This window comes from Piliocolobus tephrosceles, chromosome 17 (genome assembly GCF_002776525.5).
Source record: "Piliocolobus tephrosceles isolate RC106 chromosome 17, ASM277652v3, whole genome shotgun sequence".
In the NCBI taxonomy this organism is placed as follows: Eukaryota; Metazoa; Chordata; class Mammalia; order Primates; family Cercopithecidae; genus Piliocolobus; species Piliocolobus tephrosceles.
In genome coordinates this window covers 53842376-53859192 of record NC_045450.1, presented here as the reverse complement: position 1 = coordinate 53859192, position 16817 = coordinate 53842376, and the positions used below count along the sequence as shown (strand labels likewise).

Sequence of the window (16817 nt, the reverse complement as noted above, 5' to 3'; positions counted from 1 at the left end):
GATCCTCTGAATTTTGATGAAAATTTCTTCTTTAAAAATATGTGAGCTCTAATGCTTGACTGTTACTTATTGCTGCTGAAATCCTGAATGCTAAACTCCCAGACTGGTATCCAATTATTCACACTTCCAACCTCACTTTTATGGAAATCTCTGAAAACTATCATTTAAAAGCTATTTTTCTGTTTTTTTTTTAGACGGAGTCTTGCTCTGTCACCCAGGTTGGAGTGCAGTGGTGCGATCTCGGCTCACTCTGCCTCCCGCGTTCATGCCATTCTCCTGCCTCAGCCTCCCAAGTAGCTGGGACTAAAGGCGCCCGCCATCACGCCCGGCTAATTTTTTTTGTATTTTTAGTAGAGACAGGGTTTCACCGCGTTAGCCAGGATGGTCTTGATCTCCTGACCTCATGATCTCCCCGCCTTGGCCTCCCAAAGTGCTGGGATTACAGGCATGAGCCACCGTGCCTGGCCCTACAAAAGTTATTTTTTAAAAACGGACCTGCTGTGCTATGATGATGATAAGGAACTGATGTAGCCTTGTGCCACACTCAACTGCAGGGTTTGGAGAAGAAAAGGGACAGACATGACCACTTCTTCTGTGCCACACAATACTCTATACAGGCCTCTCCCTCCATGGGCCAGGCTTCTTACCAATGCGATTTGTGCATGAGTTGACCTCTCCTTCTAAATGATAAGCTCCTTGCAGGAAGAGACCATTGTTTTTTCATGTTCCTGTTTCCAGCTACAGGCACAGAACCCAACCACTCAGTAGCTACTCAATTAATGTTTCTGAACTGGACTACATTAATGTCCCATCCCCAGGATTAAGAAAAAATAATAATAATAAGTGTTTTCAAGATAAAGAATTTTGAACATTAGAAAGAGCAACCAAATAACCCAGGAATTTATATGACTTAGAACTTGACAAAAACAGGAAACTAAATTAGAATTCAGAGGGTATTTGAGTGTTACTATGGGCAGAGGTGGACATAAATTGTTTTTCCATCAAGGATTTCTGACCCAAGCTGGAGATCCAAATGAGAGCCACATACAAATAAGACGTTAACTTCAGCCTAGTGCGGTGGCTCACGCCTGTAATCCCAACACTTCGAGCAGCCAAGGCAGGAGGATCATTTGAGGCCAGGAGTTTGGGGCCAGTCTGGGTACTGTTCTCTAAAAAAACAAAAATAAAAAAAAGAAATAACAAGACCTGCAAATCTGAGGCATCCTGAAGTGATGCAGGAGCAACACAGCATCAAAAAAAAAAAAAAAAAAAGCAACTTCATTTTCTCTTCTGATCCCTTTGGAGGAGAAATAAATATTAGCAAGAACATGAAATATTCTCTAAATGCAAAGGATAATTTAAAAATATACTTTAGCTGGGCACGGTGACTCACGCCTGTAATCCCAGCACTTTGGGAGGCATGGGCGGATCACGAGGTCAGGAGATCAAGACCATCCTGACTAACATGGTGAAACCCCATCTCTACTAAAAATACAAAAGAAAAAAATTAGCCGGGCGTGGTGGCGGGTGCCTGTGGTCCCAGCTACTTAGGAGGCTGAGGCGGGAGAAAGGTGTGAACCCGGGAGGTGGAGCTTGCAGTGAGCTGAGATCACACCACTGCACTCCAGCCTGGGTGACAAAGCAAGACTCTGTCTCAAAATAAATAAATAAATAAAAATAAAGGCCGGGCGCGGTGGCTCAAGCCTGTAAACCAGCACTTGGGGAGGCCGAGACGGGCGGATCACGAGGTCAGGAGATCGAGACCATCCTGGCTAACATGGTGAAACCCCGTCTCTACTAAAAAAAATACAAAAAAACTAGCCGGGCGAGGTGGCGGGCGCCTGTAGTCCCAGGTACTTGGGAGGCTGAGGCAGGAGAATGGCGTAAACCCCGGAGGCAGAGCTTGCAGTGAGCTGAGATCCGGCCACTGCACTCCAGCCTGGGCGACAGAGCGAGACTCCGTCTCAAAATAAATAAATAAATAAAATAAACATAAAAATAAAAATAAAAATATATTTTAGTTCATTTTATGGTCTATTAAAAGATAGGAAATAAAGGCTAAGAGGCATATATACGAAGGTTCTAATAGAGGTGAAATAGAGGGCTAGGCACCATGGCTCATGCCTGTAATCCCAACACTTTGGGAGGCCAAGGTGGGAGGATTGCTTGAGCCCAGGAGTTGGAGACCAGCCTGGGCAACATAGTGAGACCCTGTCTCTACAAAAAAAAAAAAAAAAAAAGGTCGGGCGTGGTGGCTCACACCTGTAATTGACCCTATCTCTACAAAAAAAAAAAAAAAAAAAAAAAAAAAGGCCGGGCATAGTGGCTTACACCTGTAATCCCAGCACTTTGGGAGGCTGAGGTGGGCAGATCACCTGATGTCAGGAGTTCAAGACCAGCCTGGCCAACATGGTGAAACCTTGTCTCTATTAAAAATATAAAAATTAGCAGGGCATGGTGACAGGTGCCTGTAATCCCAGCTACTTGGGAGGCTGAGGCAGGAGAATCGCTTGAACCCAGGAGGCAGAGGTTGCAGTGAGCCAAGATTGTGCCATTGCACTATAGCCTGGGCGACAAAGTGAGACTCTGTCAAAAAAAAAAAAAGATATGAGATAGGCTAGAATTTAGTTAGGGCCAGCAGGATGACTGCATAGGTTGTATATTATACAACTCCAGGGCCAGGGCATGCCATTCATATAATGAGGACCCTAGGGGTTTATACAACAGCAGTGAACGACCTGCATAATTATATGTGGCAGCCCTGGATTTAACACATTTGAGAGAAACAGAATGGCCCACATGGGCTCTAGAACAAGCTGTTTCAACAGGGGCCTTACTGCCATTTTGAGCCACATCTTCTTTGCTGTAGGTGGCCATCCTGTGCATTTTAGGATGCCTGGCAGTATCCTGGGCCTCTACTACATGCCATAATAATCCCCTCCCCAGCCGGTTCTAACAACCAAAAGTGTCTCCAGACATTGCCAAAGAAAGAGAAGACATACGTTGAGTATCTCTTATCTGAAACACTTGGGACAGAAATGCTTTGGAGTTTTTCAGATTTTGAATTTTTTTGGAGTTTGGAGTATTTGCAGAATATATACTGGTTGAGCATCCCTAATCCTAAAATCCAAAATGCTCCAATGAGTATTCCTTTGAGTGTGTCATGTTAGTGCTCAAAACATTTTGAATTCTGGAGCATTCCAAATCAGGCATATGTGAAAAAGGAGTGTGGTCTACAGCAGATCAGATTAATTCTCTAGGCAATTGCAAAAGGAAATACCCACAAAGATGCATTTAATAATCCCTTTTGATTTAATTCAATTTGCCAAGTAACATCCCAATGACCAATCCATTATCTTGGGCGCAGTAATAGTAATATCAGGAACATATTACTAAACAGAAAATATGTTATATTTTAAGAGAAGTTTTAAGAAATGCAATGGGCTGGGTGCAGTTGCTCACACCTATAATTCCAGCATTTTTGGAGGCCGAGGCGGGTGGATCACCTGAGATCAGGAGGTCAAGACCAGCCTGGCCAACATGGCAAAACCCCGTCTCTACTAAAAATACAAAAATTAGCCAGGTGTCGTGGTGCATGCCTGTAATCCCAGCTACTCAGGAGGCTGAGGCTGAAGAATTTGCTTGAACCTGGGAGGCGGAGGTTGCAGTGAGCTGAGACCACGCCACTGTACTCCAGCCTGGGCAACAGAGCAAGACTCTGTCTCAAAAAAAAAAAAAAAGAAAGAAAAAGAAAAAGAAATGCAATGACATGTAACAATCCACAAGTTATTGTCAACATTGACATTGGACCACATAAGAGGAAACAGATGGAAAAACATTTGGAATGATCGGTAATTTAACGACGTGTTAAGATTAAATTTCTAGGAGTACAAAAACTCCTAAATTATTCCTTAAATAAAAGAGACTAAACCAAAATCTTTCCACAATTCTTTTTTTTTTTGAGACAGAGTCTCACTCTGTTGCCCAGGCTGGAGTGCAGGGATGCGATCTTGGGTCACTGCAACATCTGCCTCCCGGATTGAAGAGATTCTCCTGTGTCAGCTTCCCGAGTAGCTGGCACTACAGGCGCGTGCCACGACGCCTGGTAATTTTTTGTATTTCTAGCAGAGACAGGGTTTCACCATGTTAGGCAGGATGGCCTGGATCTCCTGCTCTCGTGATCTGCCCGCCTCAGCCTCCCAAAGTGCTGGGATTACAGGCGTGAGCCACCGTGCCCAGCCTCCTTCTACAATATTTTCTACATTGAAACGTAGACATAAAAATATATAAAGCCTCACTGGGAGTGGTGGCACACACCTATAGTTCCAGTTACTCATAACAACTGCAAACTCCTGGGCTCAAGCGATCCTCCCACCTTGGAGTCCTGAGTAGCTGGAACTATAGGTGCAGTGGCTCATGTGCATAATCCCAGCTAATCATGGGGCTAAGGCAGGAGGACTGCTTCAGCCCAGGAGTTCAAGTCCAGCCTAGGCAACACAGCAAGATCCTATTTCAAAAAAAAAAAAAAAAAAAAAAATATATATATATATATATATCTGTCTCTCTCTCTATATATAGAGAGATTTATATATATATTTAAATCTCTCTCTCTATATATAGATTTATGTATATATTTAAATCTATATATATATATATAGAGAGAGAGAGAGATTCATACTTATGTAATCATGGTTTGAGAAAACTGTTCTCTATATAAGAGAAAAATCATAAGGGAAAAGATAGATTTACCTTCATTGAAATTAAAAACTTCTGTGTGTCAAAAACAAAATGAAACAGAAAATATGAATGAAACTAAAAGAACTTATTTACGATATAAATGTCAATGGTTCAAGATATTTAAATACATAAAATTTTTAAAAATTAAAAAATAAGGGCCGGGTGCAGTGGCTCACACCTGTAATCCCAGCACTTTGGGAAGCCAAGGTGGGCGGATCACGAGGTCAGGAGTTCAAGACCAGCCTGGCCAGCATGGTGAAACCCCATCTCTACTAAAAATACCAAAAAAAAAAATTAGCTGGGCATGGTGGCACATGCCTGTAGTCCCAGCTACTCAGGAGGCTGAGGCAGGAGAATTGTTTGAACCTGGCAGGCAGAGGTTGTAGTGAGCTGGGATTGCACCACTGCACTCCAGCCTGGGCAACAGAGTGAGACTCTGTCTCAAAAAAAAAAAAAAAAAAAAAAAAAGTCAAAAAACAAAATTGATACCATAATGAAAAAACAACAGACTAGAACCTAGAATGTGTAATTCTCACACACACATGCATACCCTCCACATATACAGAATCTTAGCTAGTCAATATATGGAAAAATATTTAACCTTATCAATTGAATAAATGGAAATAAAAACAACTTAGCCTTCCTTTATATATCTTCTTGATAAAGATTTTTTAAAATGATAATACATAGACTATATCGTACTTTTGAGGGTACAGACAAACATTGATAATATAAACTGGCACAACCTCTCTGGAAGACATGTTAGCAATGGATATCTTCAAAAATATTCCTGGGCCGGGTGCAGTGGCTCACGCTTGTAATCCCAGCACTTTGGAAGGCTGAGGTGGGTGGATCACCTGAGGTCAGGAACTTGCGACCAGACTGGCCAACGATGAAATCCCATCTCTACTAAAAATACAAAAATTAGCTGGACGCAGTGGCAAGTGCCTGTACTCAGAAGGCTGAGGCTGGAGAATCCCTTGAACTTGGGAAGTGGAGGCTGCAGTGAGCCAAGATCACACCACTGCACTCCAGCCTGGACGAAAGAGCAAGACTCCATCTCAAGGAAAAAAAAAAAAAAAATTCATATACTTCAGGCTGGGTGCTGTGGCTTACACCTTAATCTCAGCGCACTGGGAAGTGCAGGTGGGAGGATCACTTGAGCCCAGGAGGTTGGGATCAGCCTGGGAAACACAGCGAGACCCCATCTCCGTAAAAAATTTAATAAATAGCCGGGTATAGTGGTGCACACCTGTGGTCCTTGCTACTCGGGAAGCTGAGGGAGGTGGATCAGACTGACAGGTCAAGGATGCAGTAAGCCATGATCGCACCACTGCATTCCAGCCTGGCCAACAGAACAATACCCTGCCTCAAAAAATAAATAAATAAATAGGCCAGGCGCGGTGGCTCAAGCCTGTAATCCCAGCACTTTGGGAGGCCGAGACGGGCGGATCACGAGGTCAAGAGATCGAGACCATCCTGGCTAACCCGGTGAAACCCCGTCTCTACTAAAAATACAAAAAACCAGTCGGGCGAGGTGGCGGGCGCCTGTAGTCCCAGCTACTCCGGAGGCTGAGGCAGGAGAATGGCGTAAACCCGGGAGGCAGAGCTTGCAGTGAGCTGAGATCCGGCCACTGCACTCCAGCCCGGGCGACAGAGCAAGACTCCATCTCAAAAAACTAAATAAATAAATAAATAAATAAATAAATAAATAAATAAATAATAAATAAAATAGGCCGGGCGCGGTGGCTCAAGCCTGTAATCCCAGCACTTTGGGAGGCCGAGACGGGCGGATCACGAGGTCAGGAGATCGAGACCATCCTGGCTAACACGGTGAAACCCCATCTCTACTAAAAATACAAAAAAACTAGCCGGGCGAGGTGGCGGGCGCCTGTAGTCCCAGCTACTCCGGAGGCTGAGGCAGGAGAATGGCATAAACCCGGGAGGCAGAGCTTGCAGTGAGCTGAGATCCGGCCACTGCACTCCAGTCCAGGCGACAGAGCGAGACTCCGCCTCAAAAAAAAAATAAAAAATAAAAAAATAAAAAAAATAAATAAATAAATAAATAAATAAATAAATAAAATAAAATCACATGTACTTTACTGTATATATGTACTACCTCAATTTTGTTTAATGGAAAGAAAAAAAGCTCCTGCTGATTTTGCACCATGATTTAGTGGCAGGAAGACAAGTAGTGTGGCTAGGGAACTAGCATGATGAGAGAGGTAACATAGTGTACTGCACCCTGCTCCCACGGGTGGGCCGCATTCTCCCAACTCCCACCACTGCAGAGAAGAGGTAGAAGTGGGGAGACAGCAAGGCCTAGGCTGATGGAACTAGGGGACTTATGAGAGAAGCCTTACCAAGCGGCTGTTCACAGCATTTCCACAACACTAGAAAACTAAGAATATTGACTATGTTGTCAAAACGGGCTTTAATGTTACTCAAAGGATTTCAACACACCACTTCATCTATGTACCGGGACAAGTTGATGATGTGAAACAGAAACTAGCAGTTAAAGCTAAGGCTGTGTTTACAATTGGACACTCTGAAGAGTACGCTATACAAAGAAGGGAACTTTGAGAATTAGTGGAATTTGCTTTGACATGCCAGAAGGCTGTTTTGGAAATTGGGCTATTTATAAGAGTATGTAAGGAGGAGTGAGGCCTCACCTCAACTGTATCCAGCCCTGCATCCCCACCTCCACTCTCACCCCAGGAAATCATTTGGACTGGCCAATAGGGACTCTGAAATATGTACTTTTAGTGTTTATCATCCCAAAGGTAGAGGTCTACCAGAGAAAATACATGTTGATGTTGTCTGTGTATGGTTTATATTCTTCTCAGCTCTGATAATCGCAGTGGTACACCCTTCACACCTACTGTGAGAGAATGATTTCTTATAATGGTGTACTTGTCTGGCATGTTTTAGATTCAAATTGAGAAATAAGGCAAATATAGAAAGTTCATCTTTCTTCTTAGAAAGAAAAGTATTTTTAAATTTCACTCTCAGCTGGGTGCGGTGGCTCATGCCTGTAATCCCAGAACTTTGGGAGGCCAAGGCGGGCGGATCACCTGAGGTCAGGAGTTCGAGACCAACCTGTCCAACATGGTGAAACCCTGTCTCTACTAAAAATACAAAAATTAGCCAGGCATGGTGGTGTGGGCCTGTGGTCCCAGTTACTCGGGAGGCTGAGGCAGGAGAATCAGTTGAACCCAGGAGGCGGAGTTGCAGTGAGCCAAGATGGTGCCACTGCACTCCAGTCTGGATGACAGACATCTTTTTTTTTTTTTGAGACGGAGTCGGACTCTGTTGCCAGGCTGGAGTTGCAATGGTGAAATCCCGGCTGACTGCAACCTCTGCTTCCCAGTTTCAAGAGATTCTCCTGCCTCAGCCTCCTGAGTAGCTGGGACTACAGGCACGTGCCACCATGCCCAGCTAAGTTTTGTATTTTTTAGTAGAGATGGGGTTTCACCATGTTGGCCAGGATGGTCTCGATCTCTTGACCTCGTGATCTGCCCGCCTTGGCCACCCAAAGTGCTGGGATTACAGGCGTGAGCCACCACACTCGGCTAAGACTCCATCTCAAAAAATAAATAAATAAACAAACACACAAACAAACAAATTTCACTCTCTGTGATATGAATCCATTGGTCAGAAAAAAAATAAAATAAATTTCACTCTCAAGTAATTCTCCTTTCACTGATAAAAGGATTTAAGTGGTTGGAGACCTAGGTTCTATCATCCTTAGCCAGAACAGTCACCTAGAAATTAGGAAAACTAAGGGCTATGTCCATAAAAACAGTGCATGGCTATATGGAATTTCTATAAATCCTTTGACATGCTGATGAGGGAGGAATTCAGTGTGATCTCCTGATGCAAGTGGCAAAAAGCTACCCCACCTCCACTTTGTTCTCCAAAATCTTCCTCTACCGGATAAAGAGTAAATTTACAAGTTTTACTAGAGCTCACAGACAAATTGCCCGAGCTGAAGTTGAGATTGTATCTTCTTTTTCTGCCTTCGATAACAGGCTAGTGAGTATATAATGGAATTACTAAAAAGCCAAGGACAAATACAGCAGTACCTGAGAAGTGCTGATATAATTTCAGAATAAAAGAAGTGTGGCACTGTTATTAAGCCAAATATTAACCACCAACAGCTATACATTATAACACAATCTGATATAGGCCATGCATGACAAGAACACAGCCCTAAAACGGAACCTCATTCTCAAAATTCAATATGGCAGCTAGCTGGCTCAAATGGATACTGTACACCACTGGCTCTCACCTGTATGATTGATTTGCCTTATTTTAAGGCTTCTAGTGATATTCAGTGTGACAGCTAATGGTTAAGTCTATAGAGCACAGGTTAAAGAAATGAATCTTCTCTCAATTCTATGCTATACAGCCCAGTATAAAAATATCCAAAGTGTACTTGCTGATTTATGGAGAAATTCATCTTAATTTAACTTCTCTCTTCAGAATGAACTATTGTTTTCTTTGTCCTTGTTCCCTAGGGTCCCACCTCCTAGCTTCATATGAGCACTCAATAAACAGCAAAAAATATTTGTCTTCCTCCATTTTTAATCTTTAAAAAATGTTTAAATTTTTGTATAGGCAAAAATAAAATTTTACTGAGCCCTTATTGTATGCCAAATAGCACTGTAAGAATTACCTTATTTAATCTTTACAACACCCCTACGAGTTAAGTGTTATTAATATCCGCATTCTGGCTGGGTGCAGCGGCTCATGCCTGTAATCCCAGCACTTTGTGAAGCCAAAGTGGGAAGACTGCTTGAGGCCAGGAGTTCAAGACCAGCCTGGGCAACATGGTAAAACCCCATCTCTACAAAAATACAAAAATTAGCCAAGCGTGTTGGCATGTACCTCTAGTCCCAGCTATTCAAGTGGCTGAAGTAGAAGGATAAAGGCTAAGAGGCATATATACGAAGGTTCTAATAGAGGTGAAATAGAGGGCTGGGCACCATGGCTCATGCCTGTAATCCCAACACTTTGGGAGGCCGAGGCAGGACTGCTTCAGCCCAGGAATTTTTGAGAGCAGCCTGGGCAACATAGTGAGACCCTGTCTCTACAAAAAATAGAAAATTAGCAGGGCATGGTGGCATGCGTCTGTAGTCCCAGCTATGTAGGAGGTTGAGGAGGGAGGATAACTTGAGCCCAGGAGGTTCAGGCTGCAGTAAGCCATGAATGGGCCACTGCGCTTCAGCCTGGGTGACTGAGTAAGACCCTGTCTTGAAAAAAACAAAAAAAAGAAAAGAAAGAAACATCTCACTGATCACACAGACAATAAGAAGCAGAAAGGCTCATGCTGATAATCCCAGCACTTTGGGAGGCTGCGGTGGGAGGATTGCTTCAGTTCACGAGTTTGAGACTAGCCTGAAAACACAGTGATACCCCACCTCTACCGAGAAAAAAAAAAAAGCAGCGGCAGTTCAGGATTTGAAGTGAGGCAGTGTAAGTTTAGAGCCTATCCCTTAACTACTACTCTCAGCTTATACAGCCTAGAGCAATTTCCTTCAAGTTGGTGGTTCAATTCTCAGCATTATCACTTACCAGCTGAATGAGTCTTGGACAATGCTGAATATGTTTGAGCTACAGTTTCTTCATCTGTAAAATGGGTTTAGTAACGGCCTCTTTACAAGATTTGTTGGGAAATTAGATGAGATTATACATATGGACAACCTGGCACGCAGCAGACATTCAGCAAGAGTCCGCACCCTTCCTTCCCTGCTTGACATTTCTCTTCTTTATTCTGAGTCTTGCTCTGCTGCCCAGGCTGGAGTGCAGCGGTACAATCATTGCTCACTGCAGCCTCGACTTCCCAGGCTCAGGTGATCCTCCTACCTCAGCCTCCTGAGTAGCTGGGACTACAGGTGTGTGCCACCATGCTTGGCTAATTTTTGGTAGAGACAGGGTTTTGCCATGTTACCCAGGCTGGTCTTGAACTCCTGCCAGGCCTAAAGCGATCCTCCTAAAGTGCTGAGATTACAGGCGTGAGCCATGGTGCCCAGCTGACATTCCTCTTCTTTTTGCTCAAGTGTGAGACTTCTCATTCCAGCTCCACTGAAAATCAGGGCCCAACACAGCTCCCAGGGAAGGAGACTAAGCAGTTTTTTTGTTGTTATTATTTTTGAGACGGAATCTCATTCTGTTGCCCAGGCTGGAGTGCAGTGGCACAATCTCGACTCAACCACAACCTCTGCCTCCCAGCTTCAAGCGATTCTTCTGCCTTAGCCTCCCGAGTAGCTGGGATTACAGGTGTGCACCACCACACCCAGCTATTTTTTGTATTTTTAGTAGAGACAGGGTTTCACCATGTGGACCAGGCTGGTCTTAAACTCCTGACCTCAGGTGATCCACCTGCCTTGGCCTCCCAGAGTGCTGGGATTACAGGCATGAGCCACCACACCTGGCCAGAGACTAAGCAGTTTTAAAAAAAAGGACATCGTTGCTTTCAGTCTCATAGTAGGGATCTGAATATTTCCTAAATTCCTTTTTTTTTTTTTGAGACGGAGTATCGATAGGGCCGCCGTTCTGCCCTTCCGCCCCCCGGTGGGAGCTGAGGCCCTGCTCTGCCTCCCGGGTTCACGCCATTCTCCTGCCTCAGCCTCCCGAGTAGCTGGGACTACAGGCGCCCGCCAACACGCCCGGCTAATTTTTTTTTTTGTATTTTAGTAGAGACAGGGTTTCACCGTGTTAGCCAGGATGGTCTCGATCTCCTGACCTCGTGATCCGCCCGTCTCGGCCTCCCAAAGTGCTGGGATTACAGGCTTGAGCCACCGCGCCCGGCCCATATTTCCTAAATTCCTAAATGGGTAGTAGTTCATCCCAGTCCTCAAACTGCCCTCACCACGCTAGTATAACAAGCCCCCAGGTACACACGCTTTGGTTTCAAAGTTGTATTGATCCTCCGTCCTTTTCCAGGTGGACGGAACAAGAAAACTCACCTAACGCCCTGACGATTCGCATCAGGACTTCCCCGACTTTCATTCTGGTCTCTGGTGTGTGCTTGTCTTTGCTGCTGTCATATTGAGCCAACAGGTCTGGCAAGATTTTCTCAGGATAGACATCTGAGAGCAGGGCAACCCCTAGGGTTGAAAACAAAAAGAAAGGATGCATTACTGTTTAGGATCGAAAGGCAAATAAACCAGTCACTCTGTGATGGGATGAACACAGAGATGCTGAAAACCGTCTCTACAGCTCTTCCAGCAAGGGCGCCTGTTGTTTGGAAAGTCAGCATAGTGAATGGAACGAAGATGGGCCTGGTAGTTGAGACTCCTGCGTTTCTCTAGTCCCAGCCTGATACCATCTCTAAGGTCACTCCCAGCACTGATGTTCTATGATCCAGGCAGTGCCTCCTGCCTTTGCTGTAGTTCTCTATTCCTGTATAATTTTCCACTGTAGGATAGCCAGTGATGGGAGCAATTTCCACAAGGAAACATTCTCAGAGCATCCTGGACATGATCAATATTAGATCTAAGCTCATGGCTGTTTCCTAATCAACAGAAACAGGGAAGACCCTGACCCTGAGTTCCCCTTCGTAGGACTTGCTGATCCTCTCTCCCATCCACACCAGCGCCTTCTAAATGTGTAGCCTGGAACAGTGTTATCATAATCTGAGCCCAGCCCCATACTCAGCAAGCTTTATAGGGGTGGCAGGGAGGTGAGAGGTGACTAGACAGATCCAGAACAAAACCCCTGGTCGGCCTCAAAACTATGTAACTACAAATTATATGATTCATGTCTATACTGTTGTTTATTCCTATTTTCTCTCATTAGTATTTGGCAGAGAACAGGAAAAAGGTTACACACTGTAAAGAACAGTGAGGAAAAAGAAAAAAAGTAAAGAAGGAATAGGTAGAAATAGGGGTTCCAGGATCAGAATCCACTTCTACCTCAAGCACCCTGGCCCATCAACTCTGCTTTGGGTTTTTCCAGTAATCTCCTCATTGGTCTCCCTGCTTCTACTCTTTTCATCCATTGCAGCTGGAGCTATTTGGTTTGAATCATAAGTCTGGCCCCTTCATTCTTCTGCCCAGACTCCTCAGTGGGTTCCCTTCTCCCCTGAATATGAGCAGTCCCCAGCAACTGCCTTCCTTTGTTCTCTCTCTGATCTCATCTTTTAACACTCTCCCTTGCTTCCTGGCCTCCTTGCTATTCTCCAGTAGACCAAGTGATCTTGGCCAGGAGGAGTCGGTCTCACTTCCCCTCTGCATCGGCTGCTCCTCCTGGTGGCCTCACAGCTTGCTCCCAAACCCTATCATGTCTCTGCTCACAGATCACATTTGTCACATCTAAAACGGCAGCCTCCTTCCCCTGCCACTCTTTACCCCTCTCACCCTGCTTCGTTTGTCTTAGCACTTAATATCACCTGACAGGTTGTGTATTTCCTTATTGTCTGCTCTCCTCCTTGGAATGTGAACTCTATAATAAAGTCAAGGATTTTCTTTTGTTCCTGGCTGTATCCCCAATGCCTAGAAGAGTCCTAGCACGTGTCAGGTGCTCAGTAACTACTTACTAAATGAATGAATGAATGAATGGATGGATGAATAAAAAGGGTTCAAATATATAGTCCTGATATAAATTTCAGGAATTAAGAAAGAGAGGATGGGGAAGAAGTAATATAAATGCTTAAGAAATCTATACTTATTTTTCATCTAACTTTACCATTCTCATGTTTAAACTGACAGCCTTGCAGGCAAAGTCTATGTGCAGCCTTTTATGTTATAGGTTGTGATTCCATTCTCTTCTAAATCACATCCACACTCTTCACTGGGCTTCTTATCCGCCGCATCTGCTGAGCTGTGAAGGCGGAGCACCTGCTGAGGGCTGCACCTGTCTGCCCATCCTCCTTTCTGCCCTCCCCACCCCCACCTTTCCTTGCTTCCAAAGAGCCTGGGAAGTCTCTGCATGTGGTCCTAAGCCAACACCTCTGCATGTGGTCCTAAGCCACACTTCCAATCCAGAGTCCAATCTTATGCAAGCAGAAGCTCTGCTCTTAAGAGAGATTCACGTTGTGGCACAACACTGTCGCCAAAATGTGACACTGTAGTAGTAGTTCACTCTATTATATAAAATGATGAAGTCCTTGGGGGTTCAACATGGAGTTATGGAATATTGTAGCATAGAAAAAAAAAAATGTTGGGCCAGGCGCGGTGGCTCAAGCCTGTAATCCCAGCACTTTGGGAGGCTGAGACGGGCGGATCACAAGGTCAGGAGATCGAGACCATCCTGGCTAACACGGTGAAACCCCGTCTCTACTAAAAAAATACAAAAAACTAGCCGGGCGAAGTGGCGGGCGCCTGTAGTCCCAGCTACTAGGGAGGCTGAGGCAGGAGAATGGCGTAAACCCAGGAGGTGGAGCTTGCAGTGAGCTGAGATCTGGCCACTGCACTCCAGCCTGGGCGACAGAGCGAGACTCCATCTCAAAAAAAGAAAAAAAATGTCTGCGTCAGCTGGGCGCGGTGGTTCACGTGTGTAATCCCAACACTTTGGGAGGCCGAGGTGGGCGGATCACTTGAGGTCAGGAGTTTATGATCAGTCTGGCCAACACGGTGAAACCCCATCTCTACTAAAAATATAAACAGTTAGCTGGGCGTGGTAGCGGGCACCTGTAACCCCAGGCTGAAGCAGGAGATTCGCTCAGGAGGCTGAAGCAGGAGAATCGCTTGAACCCGGGAGCTGGAGGCTGCAGTGAGCCGAGATTCGCACCACTGCACTCCAGCCTAGGCGACAATAGCGAAACTTCATCTCAAAAAAAAGAAAAATTTGTCTGAGGCTTAAGGGTAAATGAATTGTTTGCTATGAGAACGAAGAGGGGGCTAGGTGCAGTGGCTCACACCTGTAATCCCAGCACTTTGGGAGGCTGAGGTGGGAGGATCACTTGAGGGGAGGAGTTTGAGACCAGTCTGGGCAACACAGGGAGACCCCATGTCTATAAAAATATTTTTTTTAAAATTAGCCAGGTCCACAATCCTCCTGCCTCGGCCTCCGAGTAGCTGGGATTACAGGTGCCTGCCACCAAGCCTGGCTAATTTTTACATTTTTAGTAGACACGGGGTTTCACCATGTTGGCCAGGCTGGTCTCGAACTCCTGAGGTGATCCGCCCTCCTCGGCCTGCCAAAGTGCTGGGATTACAGGCGTGAGCCACTGCGCCCGGCCCATAACTACTTTCTAAAATGAGTTCTCAACTCAGAAAGTCTGGTGGGTGTTTCCCTATGACTTTGTAATGGAAAACAGTAGAAAAATGGGATTTGCTTTATACAACTTTGACCTATTTCTAGCTTTTCTGAAACCTATTACTAAACTCCCTCCTACTGTTGTTTATTCCTATTTTCTCTCATTAGTCTTTAGCAGAGAACAGTCATTTACTTCTGTGAACATACTATCCTGGCCAAAAGAGCTCTGGACTTCCTCTCTGTAGTGGGCAGACGTGTGATTACACATAGCATCTACTCTCTCTTCTGGTAACAACACTATGGTGTTCTTTTGGAGAAATATCCCTTTCTTACTCTCGGTCTGTGTGGTTGGAGTGGGCTAACTATACCCACTTTCTCCCCGTCCAGGTGTCCACTTGTATCCCAGGCTGGCCACTTAGGATCTTCCATTCCATCCCCACCACCATGATTGGTTCAGGAATGGGGAATGAGATTCGATCCTGAAACCCACATTGACACTACTGGGAAAGATACATTCCCCTCCCCACCACCCACTGAAAAGATTAACCTGGAGCTGCCAGTGGCCACCATGTGGAAAAAGCCCACCCAAGAATGATACCAACACAGATGAGAGCCCACCCGAGAGGGAGGGAGAAGAGGAAGAGACCCGGTGGCATCTTTTCAGCTCCTGGACCCAGGTGTACTCTACCCACTCGACTCTCTGGATACAAAAGCCAATAAACACCCTCTAATGCTCATGCTAGTTTGACTGTTTTTCAATTAAAAGAATCCTAACACACCCTTTTTCAGATTAACAATAATTTTTCAGATTTTTTTTTTTTTTTGCTTTTCCTATAATGCTAAACTTTAAACTCATTAGGGAGCTTTTAGCTCTCCCGGTCTTCCATAAAAAGGTTGCCAAAGCAAAGCGCAGTTTCCTTGCTTCCCACAGTCCCAGGTCTACTAGCAATTGTTTATCTTCCTGCTGGCCTGCTCCACGGACGGCTGCCAAATGGCTGGCTGTTTGAGCTTTACCTTCTAGGATACAGGTGCCACCTATGAGTTTATAAATCCCCGGAGAATAAGAGTAGTTTCCCCCTTTACTCATCAAGCAGTGAAGAGAGTCATACATGATGGTTAACAATGTATAAAAATGAAAGGGATGAGATTTTGTGTGGCTGTTTTTATTTATTTCGAAAAAACTTTCTGTACTTTGACACTCTGTGGAAGCATGGCCATAACCTTCACATGACCATGGGCCCATCACACTTGCTAATTCCTTTGTGACTTGAAAATGGGGTAATTTCTGGGTCAGCACAAGATTCAAGAAAACATCACACATCAATCCCTTTGGCAATGAGACCCAAACGATTGTGTGAGAGAGACCTCTTTCCATTCTGATCGTAGGAAACTAGCTATACATTTTAGGATGTGGTATAATAGATGAGATACAGAGAAGGTAAAACTGAATCCAAACTGGCAAGAGTTCACAGAAGCATTCTGAACTTTTTTTTGGAGGCAATGCATAGAATAATGGTGAAGTAACATAACTAAAAAAATGTTAGGCTGGATGTAGTGGCTCACGTCTGTAATCCTGTAATCCCAGCACTTTGAGAGGCCGAGGCGGGTGGATCACCCGAGGTCAGGAGTTCGAGACCAGCCTGACCAACATGGAGAAACCCTGTCTCTACTAAAAATACAAAATTAGCTGGGCGTGGTGGTGGGTACCTGTAATCCCAGCTACTTGGGAGGCTGAGACAGGAGAATCACTTGAACCCAGGAGGCAGAGGTTGCAGTAAGCCAAGATTGCAACATTGCACTCCAACCTGGGCAACAAGAGCGAAAACTCCAACTCAAAAAAAAAAAAAAAAAAAAAAAAAAAAGAAAGAAAGAAAGAA

General features: G+C 44.8%; 1 protein-coding gene across 2 annotated transcripts in view; it reads right to left on the bottom strand.

Annotated features, from left to right (window-relative positions):
• The window catches only part of TANGO6 (transport and golgi organization 6 homolog), a 264852-nt gene that overhangs the window by 105339 nt on the left and 142696 nt on the right, over positions 1 to 16817 (bottom strand). For both annotated transcript variants that reach the window (XM_026456487.2, XM_026456488.2), the window contains exon 15: positions 11709 to 11849. In XM_026456487.2, the coding sequence (XP_026312272.1) occupies positions 11709 to 11849 (141 nt within the window). The remainder of the gene's footprint in view (positions 1 to 11708; positions 11850 to 16817) is intronic.